At 71.0% G+C, this 21357-nt stretch overlaps 3 protein-coding genes across 6 annotated transcripts; 2 read left to right on the forward strand and 1 right to left on the reverse strand.

The window, feature by feature from the left end:
- Positions 1–2356: 2356 nt before the first annotated feature.
- DNPEP (aspartyl aminopeptidase) lies at positions 2357–6326 on the forward strand. Its single transcript, XM_032190646.1, has 15 exons — positions 2357–2379; positions 2512–2599; positions 2688–2776; positions 2860–2973; positions 3081–3206; positions 3323–3453; positions 3613–3697; positions 3978–4085; positions 4272–4349; positions 4648–4731; positions 4892–5052; positions 5141–5180; positions 5535–5636; positions 5714–5881; positions 6218–6326. The coding sequence occupies exons 1-15, from the start codon at positions 2374–2376 to the stop codon at positions 6266–6268; spliced, it is 1431 nt and encodes a 476-aa protein (XP_032046537.1). The 5' UTR covers positions 2357–2373; the 3' UTR covers positions 6269–6326.
- A 564-nt stretch (positions 6327–6890) lies between these two features.
- PTPRN (protein tyrosine phosphatase receptor type N) lies at positions 6891–15325 on the forward strand. Its single transcript, XM_032190531.1, has 23 exons — positions 6891–6990; positions 8392–8442; positions 8597–8710; positions 8886–8991; positions 9097–9268; positions 9371–9695; positions 9819–9935; positions 10010–10077; positions 10162–10448; positions 10556–10642; positions 10736–10815; positions 10905–10969; positions 12257–12469; positions 12581–12790; positions 12879–13026; positions 13160–13233; positions 13405–13482; positions 13581–13700; positions 13829–13995; positions 14411–14464; positions 14562–14626; positions 14711–14784; positions 14880–15325. Exons 1-23 carry the CDS (start codon positions 6912–6914, stop codon positions 14949–14951), a joined length of 2826 nt encoding a protein of 941 aa, XP_032046422.1. The 5' UTR covers positions 6891–6911; the 3' UTR covers positions 14952–15325.
- A 434-nt stretch (positions 15326–15759) lies between these two features.
- DNAJB2 (DnaJ heat shock protein family (Hsp40) member B2) lies at positions 15760–20447 on the reverse strand. 4 transcript variants are annotated; one of them, XM_032190146.1, is made up of 10 exons: positions 20423–20447; positions 19402–19491; positions 18651–18760; positions 18178–18231; positions 17939–18058; positions 17723–17812; positions 17510–17615; positions 17329–17399; positions 16859–17080; positions 15760–15938 (listed from the first exon to the last, which is right to left on the reverse strand). In XM_032190146.1, exons 2-10 carry the CDS (start codon positions 19464–19466, stop codon positions 15928–15930), a joined length of 849 nt encoding a protein of 282 aa, XP_032046037.1. In that variant the 5' UTR covers positions 19467–19491; positions 20423–20447; the 3' UTR covers positions 15760–15927. The 4 variants fall into 4 exon arrangements, with proteins under 4 accessions (XP_032046037.1, XP_032046039.1, XP_032046036.1 ...); XM_032190148.1 differs by having other exon boundaries at positions 17939–18055; positions 20389–20440; XM_032190145.1 differs by having other exon boundaries at positions 20389–20440.
- Between the last annotated feature and the right edge of the window lie 910 nt (positions 20448–21357).

Raw genomic sequence — 21357 nt, forward strand, 5'->3', positions numbered from 1 at the left:
GCCACCCTCATGATCCACATGGGTACTGGTGATGTTCACTTGACCCTCATCCCGTGGGGATGCTGTGGATACCCCACTGCCCCCACAGTCCTCGGGGGTGGTCCCATCCCCCCGTGGCCATGGGGACGCAGCCCGGCTGCCCTCAGTCCGCACGGCCCCACGATAACCAGCCACCCCGGTGCTCCAGGAGGATGCTGGGGGTGCCTGCACGGCCCCGCTGGCATCAGCCGTGCCAGTGAGATGAGGTAGTGCCTGCTGCCCGGCACGCCGCATGGCTGGCGGCTCACGTAAGGCAGAGGCCGTGCGCTCAGCCCGCAGCAATGCCGGGCGGTGACGGCGCTTCCCCATGCTCGGGCACGTGGCCTGCGCTGCGTGGGTGCCGTCCCTGCCCGGGTCCTGGCAGAGCAGGGGTCCGGGCTGCAGGAGCAGGGGCGGCCCTTCCCCTTCCCCTTCCCTTCCCCTTCCCCTTCCCTTCCCCTTCCCCTTCCCTTCCCCTTCCCCTTCCCCTTCCCTTACCCTTCCCCTTCCCCTTCCCTTCCCCTTCCCCTTCCCTTCCCCTTCCCGGAGCTCCCGCTGTGTTCACACACCCCTCCCGGGCCATCTCTCCCTTAACTCTTTCCTGTGGGCTCAGCTCTGCCTGCCAGTTCCCAGAGCCACCAGCCAGCACAGGGAAGGGTTCCCCGTGCCCAGCCCACACCCTGCTGCTCCCTGCACTGCTCAGCACCCTGCTCCCCGCCAGCCACCCCTGGGGACGTGCATGAGCCCTGCAAGCACCCCAAGGAGGAGCCGGAGCCGGCTCCGGGGGGCTGGTGGGGCTGCCTGGGGCTCCTGCAGCACCGGGGGGGCTGTGGGACACGGCGGTTCGGGGGCAGGAGCAGATCCTCCTGATGGGGTGGGGGGTGGCCGCGGCAGGTGCGGCACAGACCCCAGCACCCAGCCAGGGGTGAGTCAGAGAGTGCCCAGAAATAGACTCCGGGAGCTTTTTCGGGAAGCCCCCGTGGCTCCGGGAATAGCTGCCGCATGCCAAGGCGCTGCCCTTTGCTCGCCGCTCCTGGGGCTGGGCAGGGGCCACACCCGGCCCTGCCACTCACCCACGCCCCCACCCCGGGCACCCCCACCCCCAGGGACCCCCACTCTGGGGACCCTAACCCCAAGGCACCCCCCGATCCCACACCCAGCCACTGGGGACACATCCATGCGGGGCACCCGCACCCTACAGGCACCCCCATCCCGGGATCCCCATGGGTTCTGGGGTCACACCTGATCCGGGCACCCACTTCGGAAATGTCCCCAGAGCTGGGCCCCAAGCAGCCGGGTGCCCGTAGCAGTGGGGGCGATGGTGGCAGGAGGAGCAGGGGGTGGTGGCACAGGGTGCCCTCGGCAGGAGGGTGAAGGGCAAGGTGCTGGGCGCCCAGCCCTGCCCTGGTGCAGCGTTGGGCCCCGTGTTTTGCTGTGGTGGCTGCGGTTGACATGGAGACCCCCCAGCTGTCTGCTCGCGGGGTGCCAGGAGGTGGGGGCACTTGTTCCCCTCCGGGGGGGGGAGAGGCAGGTGCTGGGGGCTGGGAGCATAAATCCGGAGCTGTCGTGAGCTGCCGGCACGGCGGGTCCCGGGGTCAGGGGCAGCAGCACCGCCAGTTTCCAGTCCCCCAGACACGGACGACGTCTCAGGCTAACGGTGCCCGTGTTGGTGACTCAGGAGCTGGGAATCCAGCTGGCACCCAGCTCCTGGCCCCTGTGTGCCACTCACAGGCTGCCACGTGTGTCCCACCCTGGGCCACGCTGCTTTCAGGGAAAACGGAGCCCTGCCGGGAACTGACGGCAGTGCTGGGGGGAGCCCTCATGCTGCTGACCCCAACCTGTGCCGGGGGATGAGGTGAGGGCAGGAGCCACCCTGACTGGTCCCATTCCGGGCTGCCCCAGCTGGCACAGCACGGCGGGCAGCACCGCCACGGTCCCCTGCTGGATGTGGCACCGAGGGCAGCGCTGAAGCAGCGCCATGGGGAGCAGTGCCCCCAGTCACCGACCCCAGAGCAACCCAGCGTGCACAGGGATGGGCACAGGGGTGCCAGCGAGGGCATCCCTTGCTTGCACGCTGCCGGGAGCTGCAGCACCCTTGGGTATCACATCCCGGGGGGGCCCCACCCCTGCCCCGTGGCTCCCACCGCAGGGCGCAGGGCGCACGGTGCAAGGTGCACGGGGAGGGTGCCCGGTGCCCGGTGCCCGGTGCAAGGTGCAGGGAGCACGGTGCAGGAGGCACGGCGCTGCCCGGGAGCGGTGGGGGGGGCCGGGGCAGGGCTGCCCGCTGCCTCCGCTCCTCCGCGGCACCGGGGGGCGCACGGGCGCGGGGCGGAACGGGCCGGGGCGGCGGCGGCCATGCAGGTACCGGGCGGGAGGGAGCTGCGGGGACGGGGTCCCCCCCCGGGAGGGGGGCTCCAGCCGCCGTCGGGGCGCGGCTGGGGGGGGTCTGGGGGTGTCCGGGCCCCGGGGTGACCCCGCTGCCGCTCCCCGCAGGCGGCGACCCAAGCCCCGAAGCAGGCCGTGCAGGCGGCGGCGCAGGAGCTGGTGAGGTTCGTGAACCGGAGCCCCTCGCCCTACCATGGTAAGGAACCCTAAACCGCCCCCTCTTCCCGCATCCCCCTCCCCAAATCCCCCCAGCCCCCCGGTAACGGCGCCTTTTCCCCCCGCAGCCGTGGCCGAGTGCCGCAGCCGGCTGCTGCAGGCTGGCTTCCAGGAGCTGAAGGAGACGGAGCACTGGGACATCCGCCCCGCCAGCAAGGTGGGCTGGGGGCTCACACCCTTCGGGGGAGCCGTGGCGGTGGCGGCGAGGTGGGGAGCCTCCCTGTGCGCCTCTGCCCGCAGTACTTTGTCACCAGGAACCACTCGACGCTCATCGCCTTCGCCGTGGGGGGATGCTTCCAGCCGGGGAACGGCTTCAGCCTGCTCGGGGCGCACACCGACAGCCCCTGCCTCAGGGTGAGCGAGCACCAGCAGCGCCCGGACACGTTTGGTGGGCGAAAGGGGAGCTCTCCCCGAGCCCCCCGGGGCGTTGCGGTGCCGGTGATATCTCTGCCCTCCCCCAGGTGAAGCGGCGCTCCAAGCGGGGCCAGGTGGGCACGGTGCAGGTCGGAGTGGAGACCTACGGCGGGGGCATCTGGAACACCTGGTTCGACCGCGACCTCACGGTGGCAGGGAGAGTGATCGTGAAGGTGAGCCCTGGTGCAGGGGTGGTGGCTGGGGTGCGTGTCCTCGCCCTGAGCAGGCCCCGCTGCCGCCCCCGTGGCCCCGCAGGGCGGCCCAGCAGCGCTCCCTCCGTGTGTTCCAGGAGCCGAGCACGGGGCGCCTGGAGCAGCGCCTGGTGCACGTGGAGCGCCCCGTCCTGCGCATCCCCCACCTGGCCATCCACCTGCAGCGCAGCGTCAATGAGAGCTTCGGGCCCAACACCGAGCACCACCTGTAAGTCCTGGGCCAAGCACTCGGTGCCTCCTGGCTGCCCTCGGTGAGGCAGCGACTCCCTGGGAGCAGAGCGGGCACGCCGGGAGGGCACACTGGTGTGTCACCTGGGCAGGGGGGCCGAGCAAAGCCCCGTTTGCTGATGGCACCGTCTCCCCGCAGGGTCCCCATTCTGGCCACTGCTGTGCAGGAGGAGCTGGAAAAGGAGGTGCTGATGGAGGGCACACCGTGCAGCGCTGCCGCCCAGGTGAGCCAGGCATTCAGGACAGGAGGAGGCTCCTGCCAGCACCTCCATGTGCCACCTTTTGGTCACCAGCCCTCAGCTTCCCCTTCTCCCCACTCCCTCCTGGTTACCCCGAGCTTCACCACGTACACTGCACACCTGCTCCACTCCGTTCCCAGCCATCAAAAAAAAAGGGGGGCGGCTCCCAAAAAGCTCTCACGGGTGGCTTCCCTGTGCTCCCAGGGGAGGTGGCTCGGTGGGGAGGCTTCCCGGCAGCCTGCCCACAGCCCTGCTTCCTCCCCAGACAGAGCGGCACAGCCCTGTGCTGCTTTCCCTGCTCTGCTCCCAGCTGGGGGTGAAACCGGAGCAGATCGTGGAGCTGGAGCTGTGCCTGGCGGACACGCAGCCGGCGGTGAGTCGGGGCAGGAGCCTCCCCTGGCCGCACGCAGCGTGCCTGCACAGGCTGCGCTGGGAGCAGAGCCCGCTGCGAGGAGGTGGCTCACGAGGGGCCGGGTTTGGGACGCATCCAGCGTTCTCCTGGTGACCCCAAGCTCCTGTCTTGCCTCATGTCCTGCTCCTCCTCGCTCTCGGCCTGCAGACTCTCGGTGGTGCCTTTGACGAGTTCATCTTCTCCCCGCGCCTGGACAACCTGCACAGCTGCTACTGTGCCCTGCAGGTGAGTGGAGTGGGAAAGGAGCCTTGGGACTGCAGTGAGTCCCCCGTGGGACTCGGTTTGGCTTCACAGGGCCATGAGCTGGTTCCCAGAGGGGTTTTGCCCATCAGAGGACCCAGGGCTGGATGGGAGCTGTGCTGTGTGCGAGGTGTTCCCAGCAGCTCCCGAGGGTGCCAGCTTCACAGCTCCTCTCCCTGGTGCTTTGTGCTCTTCTGGGGAAATCCCCACCAGCTCCACGCTGAGTTCCCCAGGATGGGGCAGCACTCAGGCTGGTGCCCTTTCTCCTCCTCCGTCCCTCCAGGCCTTGATCGACTCGTGCACAGCTCCCTCCTCCCTCTCCCAGGAGCCCAACGTGCGTCTCATTGCGCTCTACGACAACGAGGAGGTGAGGGCACAGCCGGGGGGGGCTGGCACACAGAGGGGCTCCGTCCTCTTTGCTCTCCCTCGCCTATGTCTGATGGGCAAGACGGGCTTTGCTCACCCCACCACAACACCCTGTCCCCTGGGGTGGCACTGGGTGCGTTGTGCTGACGCTGTCCTGGCAGGTGGGGTCGGAGAGCGCGCAGGGCGCTGAGTCCCTGCTGACCGAGCTGGTGCTGCGCCGGATCTCGGCGACGCCGCAAAACCTCACGGCCTTCGAGGAGGCCGTGGCCAAGTCCTACATGATCAGCGCGGACATGGCCCACGCCGTGCACCCCAACTACGTGTGAGTACGCGGGAGCCCTGCCCCTCGCCGGGGGGCACCTCTCTCCCCGCGGCAGGAGGGAGGGCTGCAGCGTGAAGCTCTTTTGCAGAGACAAGCACGAGGAGAATCACCGGCCAGCCTTCCACAAGGTGAGCGCAGCCTCTGCTTCGTGCCAGGCCCGCTGCTGTCCTGCAGGACCGCGAGGCACCCGGCCGCTCCCCAGAGTGCAGCCCCGGGGTCCAACTCCGGTGTTTGTACTTTGTCCTGCCGCACGGCCCGGCTGTGCCATTTATCCTGAGTTATCCTGAGCTGCCTGGAAATGCAGCCCTCGCCCTGGAGCCCTTCCTGGCTCAGAGCTGGGGCTGGCCCCGTGGGGCTGACCCGGGGAGGAGGGAACAGCGCAGGGGCATGGGTTTGGGCATCTCTCCTGGGCACTCCTAAGCCTGGATGCACGGGATACTCCTGGTCGGAGCCCAGACCTCACCGCGCCTTCCCTTGCTCAGGGCCCCGTGATCAAAGTGAACAGCAACCAGCGCTACGCCTCCACGGCCGTCACCGAGGCGATCATCCGGGACATCGCCGCCCGCGTGGGCGTCCCCCTGCAGGTGAGTGGCCCTGCCCAGCCCCCCGAGGGGGGCTGCGGGGCGCCGGGGGCAGCTGCCGAGGCCGTGTCCCCCCGCAGGAGTTCATGGTGCGCAACGACACGCCCTGCGGCACCACCATCGGCCCCATCCTGGCGTCCCGCCTGGGGCTGCGCGTGCTGGACATGGGCTGCCCGCAGCTGGCCATGCACTCCATCCGCGAGATGTGCTGCACCTCGGGGGTGCTGCAGAGCATCACCCTCTTCAAGGTGAGCCCGGTGCCCCCCACACACACCCCTTAACCCCACAAAGCCCTATCCGCACTGCTCCATGTCCCCATGTTCCTGCATCCCCATCCACCCCCCGGCTCGGGTCCCACCCTGCCGTGCCCCCCCCTTTCCAGCGGTGCCCCCTCTCCCCCCCCTCCATCCCGGCCTCCCCGCTGCCTGCCATCCCCAAACGGTTCCTATGGCAACCGGCGCTGCCTTGACTCAGCGCTGGGTTTCCATGGCGACGCGGTCCTGCTCCCTGCGTGGCGGGGGCTGCGCTGCCACCGTGCCCCCCCATGGCAGGGGGGCTCCCCCTGATGGGCTGCCTCCTTCCAGGCCTTCTTCGAGCTCCTGCCATCCGTCGGCGGCAGCCTGCTGGGGGACTGAGTGCGGCGCGGGGGCTGCCCGGGGGGGCTCAGCCCCGATTAAAGCTCCTCTGGTCTCAGCAGCGTGTCCCTGCCTGTGGCTGCGGTGCGAAAGGAGGGGCGGGGGGGGTCAGCAGGGGGGGTGCAGGGTGGGAGGGGACAGGGGGAGGGGACAGGGGGGGCTCAGGGCAGGGGGGGCTCAGGGCAGGGGGTTCCCGCCCGGCCCCGCACCCCCCGTGCCGCGTTCCCGCGCTCCAGCCCCGGGCGCGCCACGCCGGCTTTCCCGCGGGACCGGGGTGTGAGGGCGTGGCCCGGCGCTCGCCGCCCATTGGCCCAGCCCGGGGGGCGTGTCAGGGGAGGGAGCCAATCGCGGCGCGGCGCGCGGACACACCCCAAGGGGGGCGTGGCTCGCCTCGGGGGCCGCAGCGATTGGCAGCGGCGCGGGGCGCGACCGATTTGGCGCCGCTCCGCCGGACGGGAAGGAAGGGGAGGGGGGAGAGAAATAAGTCGCGGGCTCCCATTGGCCGAGGCGCGGCGGCGGGCCGGCCGCGATTGGCGGGGCGGCGGCGGGGGGCGTGTCCGGCGGCGCGGCGCGGCGGGGCGCGGGTTGGCGGCGGGGGCGCGGGCTGGCGGCGGGCGCGCCATGGTGCGGCCGTGAGCGGAGCATGGGGCGGCGGCGGCTGCTCCCCGCGCTGCTCTGCGCGCTGCTGCTGGCACGAGGCGCCACCGCCACCGCCGCGCACGGTGAGGCCGGGGAGCACCGGGACAAACAGGGACGGGACGGGACGGGACGGGACGCACCGGGACGGGACGGGACGGGACGGGGGCAGCTCGCCCGCCGGGGGTGGCCCTGCGCGGCGGGACCGGCACCGGCACCGGGACAGCCCCGCGGCTGCGGCCGGTCGGGCCCCGGGGTGCCGCCGGGATGGGGGCCGGGCAGCGGTACCGAGCGGCGGTTCCCCGGTTCCCCCCCCCTCCTCCTCCTTACCGGGACCCCGGCGCCCGCCCTTTGGCCGCCCTCTGCCGGTGCCCCCGCCCGGCCGCCCTGCACGCCCCCCTGCCCGCCCGGGGCAGCCGAGCACCGGGTGCCGTTACCGGCAGCGCGGCAGCCGCTGACTCACCGCCGGTGCCGGGCCCCGGGGCCGCCCCGCGGGGTCCCGCCAGCCCCGGGAGCAACCGGGGACGGCTCCGGAGCGGCGGCGGCCGAGCCCTGCCGTGCCCGGGGCGGCCTCCCGGGGCCGGAGCCTCCCCCGGCGGGACGCGGCGCCGCCGCTTCAGCACCGCGGACAGCGCCCGGCCGGCCCCGCCGCCCCGGCACCGCCACCCCCGGGGCCCCCCCCCCCGGGCCCCCCCCCCGGAGCCCCCCCTCGCAGCCCCCCCCCACCCCTCCGGGACCACAGCCCCGCGCCCCCCGCCGCCCCCTCCCCGCTCCTTGCCCCGTCCCCCCGTTTGTCGTCCCCCCCCCCCCGGGGAGCTGGCGCGGTGCAGCCGGCGGGTGCCGGGGTTTGGGGTATTTTTGGGGTCCCCCCTTACACCTGCACCCCCCCTCGCCCCCGTCCCCCCCGCGGCGGGCTCGGCGGGCCCCTCCCTCCCCTCCCCCCGGTTGTTTTCTCGTTCCTTCCTCGCCATCCGGGGCTGAGTCATCGCCTGCTGCCGTCTCGCTGCTGACGGTCTTGGACCGAGATGCGGGGGGGAGGAAGGGGGAAGCCGCCCCCCGCCCCAGCGCTGCCCCCCGAAACCAGCGTGGAGCCCCCCTCTGCCCCCCCCCGCCCCATATGCGTGTGCCTGGGGTCCCCCCTCGCAGGCAGAGCGGGTCCCCGCCTCGTAGTGCCACGTGTGGGTGGGCGACAGACGGGGTCTCACAGCTCCCAGCCGTCCCTTCCCAACCGTTCCGGGCACCCCAAAACCTTCCAGGCTTCCCCCAATCCCCAGAGCTCCCCTCGTGGCTTTGGGGACGGGGGAAGCCATGCGCTGAGGCCCTGTGCCACCAGGTTTTGCCCCCCCAGACACCTCTGCGCCCCCGTGGCGCTTAGGCGGCGAGCAGAGGTCCCCAGGCAGGTGTCCGTCCCACTGCTGCGGAGCAAACCCCATTGGGACCCCCCCTCCTGACTGCCCTGCCCCTGTCTGTCTGTCTGTCCGCCCCAGGCTGCCTGTTTGACCGGAGGCTGTGCGCCCCCCAGGAGGTGTGTGTGCAGGGTAAGTGCCGGGGGGGCCCCGTGTCCCTGCCCTTTCCAAGGCGCTGGGCGACTCGGGGTGTGCTGGGGGGGCACGGCAGGAGAAAGGTGCCCCCTTTCTCCGCCCCGGGGTGTTTGTTTGCCCCCCGTGCCCCATTGCCCCCGCTGTGTTGCAGATGGGCTGTTTGGGCAGTGCCAGGCGGGCTCGGCGCAGGACAGGCCCTACTTCCAGGTCACCTCCCCGGTGCTCCAGCGCCTGCAGGATGTCTTGCGGCACCTCATGGCACAAGGTGAAGGGGCAGCGCCGCGGGGACAGGGCACCGGGCCGCGTTTGCAGTGGCACTGTGGGGCGCGGGAGCGTTTGGGGTCCTGCTGGCCCGACCCTGGGGGGAACGGGGGCCCAAGGCAGGGCCGGCTGGATCCCAGGGCAGCCTCGTGGTGCCTCACGGCCCCCTCCGTGCCCAGGGCTGTCGTGGCAGGACGGCGTCACCCAGTACGTGATCTCGCAGGAGATGGAGCGCATCCCCCGCCTCCGCCCGCCGCCCTCGCTGGAGCCCGCGGCCAGGGACAGGTAGGGCAGGGCCAGCCTCCAGCCTCCTCCCCGCTGGGTCTTCACCCCAAATAGTGCTGGGGGCACCCCATAGCGGGGTGGATCACCGGTGCTGTTCCCTCCCAGGTTCCTGCCCCCGCGCGGCTCCCCCCGGCGAGCCCCGCTGCCCCCAGAGCCCGGCGTGCCCGCGGGGCTGCCCGCCGCCCTGCTGCAGCGCTACCTGGAGCACCTCCTGCTGCCCCCGCCGCCACAGCTGGGCTACGAGGAGGCCGTGCTGCACCCCTACTCCTACCACAAGGTGCGCACCCCCTCTCCTGCCCCCCTGCTGTGCCCCCGGTGCTGGGGACAGGGCTGTGGGAGCACAGCAGGCTCTGACCCTCGGACACGGCTCTGGTTGCAGTTTGGCTACCAGGACGGCGCGCACCAGCTCCCCGGCGGCACGGCCAGGCAGAGCCCCGAAACCGCCCCGCTGCTGGGCCGGGTGCCTGCCCAGGCCCTTTTTGGGGCCGGCCCCGTGCCCTCCTACGGCGGGCAGCCGGGGGCGGACGGGGGGCATCTCTTCCAGGACCTGGCCGTGCTCTCCCTGCCCCGGGAGAAGAACGGCCGCACGGACCCCGCCGGCACCCGGCTCCCGCACGGCTTGCGGCTCCCCGGGGACTTCAGGGACGTGGAGGAGCGGGAGCAGCCGGCACCCCTGGCCGCCCAGCCACCCCCTGCACAGACAGGTACGACTCCATCCCGTTTGCCTTCACGCCTGGTGCAGCATATCCCACCCCAACCCCCTGCCTGCTGCTTCCCAAGCCCTTGGGCGCTGCAGGGCTCCCACCTGACGCTGTGCCCTCTTGCAGACGCCTCCCTGAAGAGGCTGGCCTCCCTCCTGGCCAGCTACGGGCTGGGGCTGCCCGAGCTGAGCCCCCAGCAGCTGAGCAGCCTCTCCGCCCTGCTCCAGCTGCTCCAGAGCTCTGGTGAGTAGGGCGTGGGGTCTCCGGGCGTGGGGTGCTGCCTCTCCTCTCAGGATCTCCATTTCTCTCCTTCCCAGGTGCTGCCAGCCCCGAAGCGCCCACAGTGAAACGTGTCAGCCTGCAGCAGGGCGCCGCCGTGCCCCAGGTGGGGTGTGCGTGCACGGGGAGGGGGCGCAGCCCCCCCAGAGCCCTCCTCGGGGGTCCCAGCACCTCCCTTCCTCTCCTGCAGGTGACAGAAGGGGACATGCAGCACGGAGAGGAGCCGGTGCCCCCTTCCTCCACCCCACCACCCCTCAAAACCACCAGCAGCTCCCCCGTGGAGGTGCCCAGGGGCCGGGGAGGCTACTCACCAGCCCCCCCAGCAGAGCCACAGCGGGGGCACGGGGGGGATGTGCTCGGCCCCGGGTCGCTGGTGGCGGTGGAGAAGAAGAGCTACACGGAGGCGAAGGGCAGCAGTGGGGCGCAGCGCAGCACACGGCCACCGGATGAGTACGGCTACATCGTCACGGACCAGAAGTGAGAGCCATGTCGGGGTTCCCCGAGCCTGTGCGGACCCCAGCCCTGGTGTAGGGGCTGTGTACCCCCCCGCAGCCCCCTCCTCACCCTGCCTCTGCTCCCCGCAGGCCGCTGGGGCTGGCCGCCGGCGTGCGGCTGCTGGAGCTCCTCGCCAAGCGCGTGCACCTCTCCACCGCCAGCTTCATCAACATCAGGTGAGGGAGCGGGGCGTTGTGTGGCCACCCGGGGAGGGGAGGGGATGGGGATGGGGTCTGCACGCCCTGGTCTCACCCTGTGTCCCCCGGCAGCGTCGTGGGTCCTGCGCTCACCTTCCGCGTCCGGCAGAACGCCCAGAACCTCTCGCTGGCCGACGTGGCCAGCAGGGCAGGTGAGTGGGATCGGGGATGGGGTTCCCCTGCTCCTGACCCCCCCCTCTTTTTTCTTTTTCCCCTCTATCTGAGCATCTTCCATCCACAGAGCAAATGAAGGCAGAGCTGGAGGCAGAGCTGGGCCTGAAGATTGTGCAGACGGGAGTGGGAGAGGTAGGGGCACGGCGCGGCCGTCCCTCAGGGCCGGGGTGGGCAGCGGGGAGCGTGGGGCTCTGGGGGTCCCCGGGGAGCAGGGGACAGCGTCCTCCAGGACCTGGGGGGCTACAGGCTCTGCCTATCCCTGTGCTGTGCCCCGAGCACCCTGGGGACCAGGCAGGGAAAATGCCATCCCCCCAGGGAACAGCGGGGGGCAGGCACGGAGCAGCAGCCATCTGCTGGGAGGGGGGCACCCCCTCCCCGTGCTCCTCTGGGGCCTCGGGAGCCATCTCCTGGGACAGGGGAGTGGGGCCAGAGGTGGGGGACAGCCAGCCCCAGGTCCCCATTTCCCACCCTCCTGCCCCATGGGTAGGGTGGGGGGGATTTGGGGACCATGGAGGGGGGCCCTGGGCACCGAGGCAGCATCTCCATCAGCATCGCTATGGCAACGCCACTGGATGTGACAATGATGAGGGAGATGAGGCAGCGGCGCTCGCAGGAGGCTGGAGCAGCTTTTGCTGTGGGGACCCCCCTGCTCTGGCCGAGCTTGGGCCCCCTCTCGGTCCCCAGCCCCGCTGTGGGCTCGGGGACGGGGCAGGATGAGCGGTGGGGGCCTCCCGTGGGGCTGCGGGCACCGTGCTCGCCGCAGCCTTGGGGAGGGGGTGGCAAAAAGCTGGGTCCCCCCGGGGCCTCCCCCTTGTCCCCTGGTGTGGGGGCATCCCTGGCAGCGTGCGGGATGCCGTGGGGCCGGTGAGGATGAGGGTGGTGGTGGCGGTGACGCCGCATCCCCCCGCTAACCCCGGCGGTACGTGGCCAATGGCAGCCCGAGGCAGTGAGGTAATGCCGGGCTGCGGCGCCGCATTGGGTGTCTGGGGTTTGTTTTTTTGGGGGGGGACAGGGCAGGAGGGGGGCTCGGCCTTGGGGGGCTCATCCAGCCAGGGCTCAGCACCCTGCTGGCACAGCGTGCGGGATGAGGAGGTGCAGCCTCGTGGGGTGGGTGGGCAGGAGCTGGGGGAGAAGGGCCAGGAACGGGGCAGCCCGGGCTGGGGGGGCCTGGGGAGCAGCCCCCGGGGGCTGGGAGCAGTAGGAAGCAGGCTGCACCCCCCGGGACACGAGTGTGAGGCGGGTGCACAGTGGCACAAGTGTCCCCATGGGGACACCAGCTCTGCCCCAGCTGTGTGCTGGGAGCAGCAGCGCAGCCCCAGCCACCCTCGCTCAGCTTTTAGCCCCCAAAACGTTGCAGAACGGGGTCTGCCCCCCGTGCCCATGCCCCCCCCGCTAACCCCTGCTCGGCTCTGCCCCCAGCGAAACGAGGCGGCCGCCTACCCGCACCCCTCCCGCTTCGGGGACGGCTTCCACTCGGTGCTGCTCACCTTCATCGCCCTGGCCTGCGTGGCCGGCGTCTCCATCGCGGCCGCCGCCGCCTTCTGCCTGCGGCAGCACGCCAAGCAGCGCGAGAAGGAGCGCCTGGCCGCCCTGGGGCCCGAGGGGGCCGCCGACAGCACCCTCGAGTACCAGGTAGGGGTGCTGGGCGCCGCGGGAGGCGGCCAAACCGCAGCGGGGGCACCCCAGGAGGGGAGCAGGGGGTGCGCTGTAACTAAGGGCTGTGGTTTTGGCCGGCGTCCCCAGGAGCTGTGCCGCCAGCACATGGCCACCAAGTCGCTGTTCGGCCGCGCCGAGGCCCCCGCAGCGGCGGCGGAGACGTCGCGGGTGAGCAGCGTCTCGTCGCAGTTCAGCGACGCCCCGCAGCACAGCCCCAGCTCGCACAGCAGCACGCCCTCCTGGTGCGAGGAGCCCGTGCAGTCCAACATGGACATCTCCACCGGGCACATGATCCTGGTGAGACCCCCACCACCCTTCCAGCGTGGACGGGACCCCTCGGGGACCCCCCCTGGCACCGCGCTGACCCCCACACCCCCCGTGCCAGGCCTACATGGAGGACCACCTGCGCAACCGGGACCGGCTGGCCAAGGAGTGGCAGGCCCTGTGCGCATACCAGGCTGAGCCCAGCGTCTGCTCCATCGCCCAGAGCGAAGCCAACCTGAAGAAGAACCGCAACCCGGACTACGTGCCCTGTGAGCAGCCCGGGGACCCGCTGCCGGGGGGGGCAATGGGATGCTGGGGGGCCGAGGCAGGCTGCGCTGCGCCCCACAGAGCTGGCGGGTGCTGCCCCGCGTGCTGACGGCCTCCCCGGCTCCTTTTCCGCAGATGACCACGTGCGGATCAAGCTGAAAGCCGAGAGCAACCCGTCCCGCAGCGACTTCATCAACGCCAGCCCCATCGTGAGTGAGACGGGGGGTCCCAGGGGGGCTATCCCACAACACAGTCATCCCAGCACCCGGGTGTTAAAACCCGTTCCCCCCAAGCTGTGGCAGCGGGAGCCCCCTTTCAGCCCTGTTCCCCCCGGAGCCCCTCCTGCTGGCACAGCCCCGTGACCCCCCTGTCCCCTGCAGATCGAGCACGACCCGCGGATGCCGGCGTACATCGCCACGCAGGGCCCCCTGTCCCACACCATCGCCGACTTCTGGCAGGTGAGCGTCCCCCAGCAGCCTGGGGGCTGCCCAAAACACCTTGGCCACCGTGCCTGTGCTGTCCCCGGGCGGTGACGGGCAGGGTGCCGTGCGTGCAGATGGTGTGGGAGCACGGCTGCACCGTCATCGTCATGCTGAGCCCCCTGGCCGAGGACAGCGTCAAGCAGTGTGACCGCTACTGGCCGGACGAAGGCTCCTCCCTGTACCACATCTACGAGGCAAGCGAGGGCCGGGGGCTCCCGGGGGCACCGCCCCGTCCTTTTTATCCAGCGTGGGGCTGTGGGGTGCGAGGAACCCCCCTCCACGTCCCCTGTCACCCCACCCCGTGTCCCCCCAACCCGGGCAGGTGAACCTGGTGTCGGAGCACATCTGGTGCGAGGACTTCTTGGTGCGCAGCTTCTACCTGAAGAACGTGCAGTCGCAGGAGACCCGCACCCTGACGCAGTTCCACTTCCTCAGCTGGCCGGCCGACGGCATCCCCGCCACCACCCGGCCCCTGCTCGACTTCCGCAGGTGAGCTGACGGCCCCCGGGGTGGGGACGGGACACGGCACCGCTGACGGGCTCGGGGTGCCACGGGGGGGTGTCCGGGCAGGTCGTCCCGTCCGTCTGTCTGTCTGTGTGTCTGTGTGTCCGTCCCTCTCTCGCAGCTGCCGGCGTCATTTTTGTGATTTGCAGCTAGTAATCTGGCTCCAGTTGCATAGTCACAAAAGTGATCGTTGGCAGCCGTGCCTGCCGCATGGAGCGTGCCGGGAGCGCAGCCGGGGACGGAGCCGCCCCCCACACCCCACTGCCACCACCGCCGGCCCCGTCCCATACTGGGGGGGATGGAGGGAGCCGAGGGCTGATCCCCCCACCCCGTGCCACGCCGCTGCCCCCCGGCAGGGCAGGGCAGGGCGCTGACGTGCTGCCGCCTCTTGTCCTTGCAGGAAGGTGAACAAGTGCTACCGGGGCCGCTCCTGCCCCATCATCGTGCACTGCAGGTACCCCTGGGGATGGGGACGGGGCTGGGGGGCTGTGAGGTGGGGGCGGGCACCCCCCGGAGCTGCCCACCCCGTAACGAGCACCTGCCTCTTGCAGTGACGGCGCGGGCAGGACCGGGACCTACATCCTGGTGGACATGGTCCTGAACCGCATGGCCAAAGGTAGGGCGGTGCCACGGGGGGGCTGGTGGTGGTGGTGGTGGGGGGCTCAGCCCTGACCCCCCTCTCCTCCTGCCTCTCCCCCAGGCGTGAAGGAGATCGACATCGCCGCCACGCTGGAGCACATCCGCGACCAGCGGCCCGGCATGGTGCAGACCAAGGTACCCCAAAACCCTCCCTGGCTTCCCTGAGGGGGGGGGGGGGGCACCCCCAGGCTCACCCCGTCCCCTGCTCACCCCGTCCCCTGCTCCCCCAGGACCAGTTTGAGTTCGCGCTGACGGCGGTGGCCGAGGAGGTGAACGCCATCCTGAAGGCGCTGCCGCAGTGACGGCCACCAAACCCCCCCCTTCCCTCTTGTCTCCTCCTCTGCCCCCCCACACCCCGTGCCCACGGCTTCCAGCGCTCTCCCTGCCCTGTAGGATGCTGTCTGTGCTGCTCGCTGCCCCCCCACCCCGCTGCCTGCCCCACAGCCCCCAGCCCCACGGCACAGGGGCCGCGGGGGCGATGCTGGGATGGTGCCATGGGGACATATGTGTGTGTCCCCCCTACAGCCGAGGGGGGGTGTCCCGGTCCTGCCCCCCGCCCCGCTCCCCTCCGTGTGGTTCCCCCCTCGTCACTCGAGCAGAAAGAGAAATTTCTAGAGAAATATAATTTTGTATCTGGCTGTGAATAAAGTTCTCGTGTCGCGTTGGTGCAGCTGCAGCCCGGCCTGGCCTCCCTCTGTGTGGGCACGGGGGGGGGGGACACACGGGGGACACGGGCCCCAAAGCACCCCCAGCAGCACAGCCGGTGCTGCAGAGCCCAGAGCTGCCCCCAGCAGGGCCGGGGGGGACCCTGCGCCCCCTTTTTGGGGCTGCCCCCACGCCAGAGACACCCCACAGGCGGCAGCTCCTGCAAACAGCTTTATTGACTGCTGCGGGCAGACGGGGGCTGGGGGGGCCACGGGGGCACAGCCCGGTGCTGCTGCCTTGCTGCCCAACGCTGCCTGCCCCCCCTGCCCCCCATAACCCCCCCCCAACCCCCTTGGGTGCACCCCACCAGCAGCCAGCTGGGGCTAAGCTACAGCCCCCCTGCTCCAGCCCCCCCCGGCAGCTCCCTCGCTGCCTCCCCAGGGCACCCTCGAGGTCCCCCCCCTCCCCAAAATCCCGCAGGTATAGTGCTCGGCCATAGCCCCCCCAAACCCCACGGAGGCAGGGGGTGCCGGGGAAGGGGGTGGCAGGGGGTGGCCGTGCAGGGGCAAAGCGGAGTCCTGGCTCGGGGAGCCTCCTGGCTGGGTGTGCGCGGGTCCCCCGGGCGCAGCAGCCTCAGAACACACCTGGGGAGACAAGCGGAGGGGGGGGGGACACAACACGACCCGTGAAACCCAGTGTGGGGGGCGCGGGGGACACGGGGACGGAGGGAGGAAGGTCTGAGGAGGAGGAGGATGATGAGGAGAGCCAAGGCACAGAACAGCCGAGCTGGCACCCACCTCGCCGGGGGGGCACAGCTTTGGGGTGCCCCCCCCAAAAGGCCAAGGCAGGGGGGTGCCAGTGCCCCATGGGGGTGGGAGGAGGGGGGTGCGTGGTGGGGAGGCAGCGGGGGGCAGGCAGGGTCGGCAGCAGGAGGTGCAGGGGGAGCGGTGGCATCCAGCCGGACACAAGGCACCAAGCAGAGTCCACGCACGCACACACCCTTCCCTGGGAGCAGGGAGACCCCCGAAGCCCCCTCCCCAGCCCCCCCCCAAGGCCAGGCAGGGGGGGCGGCAGCAGGGGGGCACTGTCCCAGCCCCTGCCCGGCTGCAGGCAGCAGGAGGCACTCACCTCACCCGTCCTACTGTGACCCCACTGAGGACCCAGCAGCCAGGCCAACCCTGGCGGCCCCCCCAGCCCCCTCCCCACCCCAAAAAAAGAGCAAGGAGGCAGGGCACAGCCCCCCAGCCCTTGCTGGGGGAGGCAGGAGCCGAGCCACGGGTAACCCCACTGTAACGGGGCCGCGCTGAACCCCGGCACCCCTTTCCCCTCCATGCCCTACAGAGGGCTCTGCTCCTGCTGGGGGGGCGCAGCCCCCAGCCCCACGCTCACAGGAGGTGGCAGTGCCACTGCTTCGCTTTGGGGACGGGCTCGTGGCCCGCTGCCGAGGGGCTGCCAGCCCTGGGGGGCTCCCGCGCGGGTCCCCCCCGGTTCCTGCGGGCTGTGCCGGCGGCAGGGGGGCCGGGGCTGCCCCCCGGGGCTGGGGGGGCACTGGGGCCGTGCCCACCTGCTGGGTGGTGCCCCGCGGCCTCCATCTCGGACAGGCTGTAGGCCATGGCCAGCTGCAAGTCCTCGTCCTCGTCCTCGCTGTCCGTGTAGAGGCAGACGGGCGAGGAGCTGTGGGGCCGCTGCGGGGCGGGCGGCGGGGGCGAGGGGGGGCGCGGGCTGGGGAAGGCTCGCTGCTCCCGCCGGCTCAGCTCCAGCCCCAGCGCCATGTCGTCCGGGACGCCTGCGGGGCGGGAGGGAAGGGGGATTGCTGGCAGCGGGTCCCAACCTCCCCAAATCCCGGTGTCAAACCCGCTGCTGGATGCGCCCCAGCGCAGAGCCGGGTCGCGTCCACGCCTGCCCCAAAAATCCCGAACCTGCCCGAATCCAAGCCCTGACGCAGCACCCCGCAGCTCCCCCCCAAAAGGAGGAGGGGGTCCCCAAAAAGGGGAGGGGGCAGGCGGCATGGCCAGCCCCGAGGCGGCCTCTCACCATCAATGTGGATCGACTTCAGCTCCCCGTCCTCCTCCACTTCCACGCGCTCCCGCCCATTCTCGATGATCCTGCAGACAGATGGACAGACAGATGGACAGACGGACAGACAGACAGTCAGCTGGCAGCCCCGGCTCCCCGGCAGCCAGCCGCAGGGTGCGAGCAGCACCCAGCACCTCACCGCTTGGTGGTGATGCGCCGGCCGTTGACGAAGGTGGTGGAGGTGGAGACGGAGCGGAAACCCAGCCCCGCGTCGGCACCGGAGCTGAAGGACGAGGCGAAGAAATCTGCCAAAAGGAGCCACAGCGTCAGCGCCCGGGGGGCTCGGGGCACACGGGGATAAACCGGGCGCTGCCCAGGCGTCAGCAGCACCAGGAGGCGGTGATTCCCCTACCTGAGGAGCCGGGGAACGGGGAGAAGAAGTGGCCCCCTCCGTGGTGCCGGTGGCCGGCTCCTCGCAGCTCGGAGAAGGGCAGCATCTCGTCTGCAAGGCAGGGAGCCCCCCGTCAGCAGCAGCTCCCTGACCCCACAGCATCCAACCGTCCCCGAGCTCCACGGCCGCCCCAGGACCCCAGCCCCGGCCCCTGTTCCCCTCCCACCCCACACGCACCAAAGAAGTCAGCGAAGGGGTCTCGCCCGCCGAAAAACTCCCGGAAAACGTCGTGGGCGCTGCGGAAGGTGAAGGTGAACTCGGGGGCCCCGGCGTCGGCCCTGGAGCCCCCCGGTCCTGCTGCAGGGAAGAGGCACGGGGTTAAGTGGGGACCCCCAGGAGGGTGGGAGCTCCAGGGGGTGCAGTAGCCCTCTGTAGCCCTCTGTAGCCCTCTGTAGCCCTCGTTTGTCCCCACTCACCTGCCCCCATGAGGCCCTCTTTGCCATAGCGGTCGTAGATATCGCGCTTCTGCTCTGGAAAGAGAAGAGAGGGAGGCTGGGGGGGAGCCGGGAGCCAGGCATGGCCCCAAAAGCAGCAGCAGGGGCACGGAGCGGTGATGCTCCCACAGCCAAAGGCGGTGCAGAGCAGTGGGGAGCGAGGGAAGGGGGGTGGCACCAGCCCCTGCTGCTCCCCCTGAGCCACCAGCACCACTCAAGGCTGCGCCAGCCCCAGCGGGGAGACCTCCCCTGGGCACCATCGCTCACGAGAGGCTTTTTGTGAGGAGGCAGCCCAGCCCCGCAGGCTGCAGGAGAGCCCTGCTGCCTCCTGGGGACGGGGGCATTCACACAGCCCAGCGGTGCCCGCCAGGTGAGCCCAGCAGGGCACGCGGGGTGTCAGGGTTAGCAGCCCCAAGGGCAGGGGGGACATGCAGTGCAGCATCGTGGCCTCTTACTGTCCGACAGCACTTCGTAGGCCTCGGCGATTTCTTTGAACTTCTGCTCGGCGTATTCCTTGTTGTCTGGGTTTTTATCCGGGTGCCATTTCAGCGCTGCCTTCCTGTACCTGCACAGGGGACAGTCAGCAGTGGGCACGCCACAGCCACAGCCTCAGCGCCAGCCCAGCCCCTCTGAGCATCCCTGAGGTTTACACCAGCCCCTGGTGCCCTTCAGACTCACAGCCTCTCCCTTCAGCCCTTTGCCCCAGCTCTGTCCCAGGCCCCGTGCACACAGAGATGGCCTCGCTGCTCCTGCCTTCCCTGCAATGTCACCCGCACTGCCACAAACCCTCCCACAGCTGTTTCCTATCCCCACCCCCTCATTTGGCCCCGGGCATCCCGCTCCCCCCCGCTGGCAGGGCAGGACAAGCGGGTCGATGGCGCACGCCAGCTCGGGCATCGGTCCCCACACCCTGTCCCTTCCTGGGGGCTAATGGGTCCCCGGAGCCGTGCTGGGCTCTGCTCGCTGCAGGGCGCCTGGGCACGCAGCCACGGCAGTGCCGGGGGCACGGCTGGGCTCTGCGAGCTCTCCCAGCACCCAGCCACACGGCTTCACATCGACTTTTCTCCCTCTCCCAGCGGCACCAGGCCCCAACAAGGGCAGCCTTTGTGCTGCACGGCCGGGCAGCGCCAACCCGCGCCGGGACACGGATGGAGGCTGAGGCCAGGGGCCGCGCCGGGGCTCGGCACACGCCTGGCACAGGCTTACGCCTTCTTGATGTCGTCGGCGGTGGCGGTGCGGCTCACGCCCAGCGCCTCGTAGTAGTCCACCATGGCGCGCGGCCGTCCCGCGGGGACGCTGGGGAGGAACGGCAGGGTCAGGCAGCACACAGCACCGAGAGACATTAATTCTGTTCTAACTGAAACCAGGACAAGCACGCACAGGCTGTGCTGCCCGCCCCAGGTCCCATACGGACCCTCCCCACCGCCCCTGTCACCCCCTAACCCAGCAGCACCCCTATCAGCTCCGGGGACACGCCGCTCCCAGCAGCTGTGTCACCTCTGTCCCCAGCTGTGCCCTCCCCAAACCCTCCTGCCCCCCACCGGGTGCCCCCCCCAGCCCCGCAGCTCACCCAGGCAAGGGATGCCGGTGCACTGCACCCCGACTGGGGGTGGTGTGGAGGCTGCCCTTGTTCCCCCCCCCGCTATAAGGCGCTTAGTGGCTATTAGGCCTTAGCGGATCAGGGGCTCAGCAGGGTGGCACGATCGGCACGGCAGCAGCCGGTGCCCCCCCGCCCCGGCACAGCCGCAACCGGGGCCGGCGGCTCCGTCTCCCCCTTGCCCGGCACCGGCACCGGGACGGGGCCCGCCCCCGGCGGGGCTGTAACCACGGCGCCCTGCCCGCTAGCCGCGGGGGGAGCGGCCCGGCCCGGTGCGACGGGCGCTGCGCAGCTGCTGGAAGTTTCCGTCTCTCCCCCCGCCACCGGCGGGCAGCCCTGGGCTGCGGCCAGCGGATCTAGGCCACCGGCAGGGGAAGGACCGCCGCACCGGCTGCACGGGAAGGGCCCGGACCCGTGCGTCCCCGCTCCCCGCCGTGCGCCCCGGTGCCCGCCGTGCGCCCCGGTGCCCGTGCGCCCCGCTCCCCGTGCGCCCCTGTTCCAAGTGCGTCCCCGCTTCCCGTGCGCCCCGATGCCCCCGTGCGCCCCCGGCCCCCCGTTTCCCTGCCGCAGCCCGGTCCCCCCGTCCCCGTGCCCACCTCGCTGCCGCAGCCGAGCCCTCCCCGCCCGTACCGGGCCGCCCGCGCCCCGCGTCCCGCGTCCCCCGGCCCGGGCCGCAGCGGGGGCTGGAGGCGGGTCCTGCTGCTTGACGAGCAGCGCCCGCAGCCAACCCAAGCGCCGCCGCCCTGTGGCGTCATGGGGCCGCCTTGCACGTCGGTGAGGTCATGGGGAAGAATTGGTGCGGGAGAGGGTTCGGGGTGTTACGTCGTACCGTCCCCATGTCCCCATGTCCCTGTCCCCATCCCCATGTCACTGCGCCCCCGGGGCGGCACCGGGCAAGGCTCCGGCTCCGGCCCCGGCTCTCCCCGCTGTACGGGCGGACCGGAGGACAGAGGACCGGAGGATAGAGGACGGGGCTCCTCGGTGCTGCTGCCCCAGCCTTGTCCCGCAGCAGGGTCGCGGCCGCCCCGCCGGGGCGCACATCCCCCGTGGTACCCCCGCGGCCCGTGGTGCCGAGCCACCGCCCGGCGCAGCCCCTGCTGGCACCGGCAGGAGGTGACAGCGCTGGGGACAGCGCTGGGGACAGCTGCGGTGACTCAGCGCCGGCACCGGGCCGGCCTGGGCACCAGGGGGAGCCGCAGGACGGGAGCCCGGGGTGCCGGGACCCGGCCGCCGCTGTGCGCCCCGCTGCGGCCGCAGCACCCTGCCGGCCCTCGCGAAAAGGAGAGGGGAGGGAGGGCTGTGGGGCAGTGGGGCCTGACCCCAACGGAACTTTTTTGTGTAGTCCCGATCGCCCCTTATCTCAGGAAGTCAGCTGAATTGCATCAGAAAGTTTGCTATAATAATTGTGCAAGCCACACGGTAAGAGACTTTTTTTTTTCTTTTCTTTTTTTTTTTTTTTTTTTCAGCACTGCGCAACATTTCAGCTTGTGATTGCCTCAGAACACAACCCTTTCCACAGCCTCCTCAAAACGGGCGGTTATGTGCTACATCACAGTGTTATTGCA

Source organism: Aythya fuligula, chromosome 6 (genome assembly GCF_009819795.1).
Source record: "Aythya fuligula isolate bAytFul2 chromosome 6, bAytFul2.pri, whole genome shotgun sequence".
In the NCBI taxonomy this organism is placed as follows: domain Eukaryota; kingdom Metazoa; phylum Chordata; class Aves; order Anseriformes; family Anatidae; genus Aythya; species Aythya fuligula.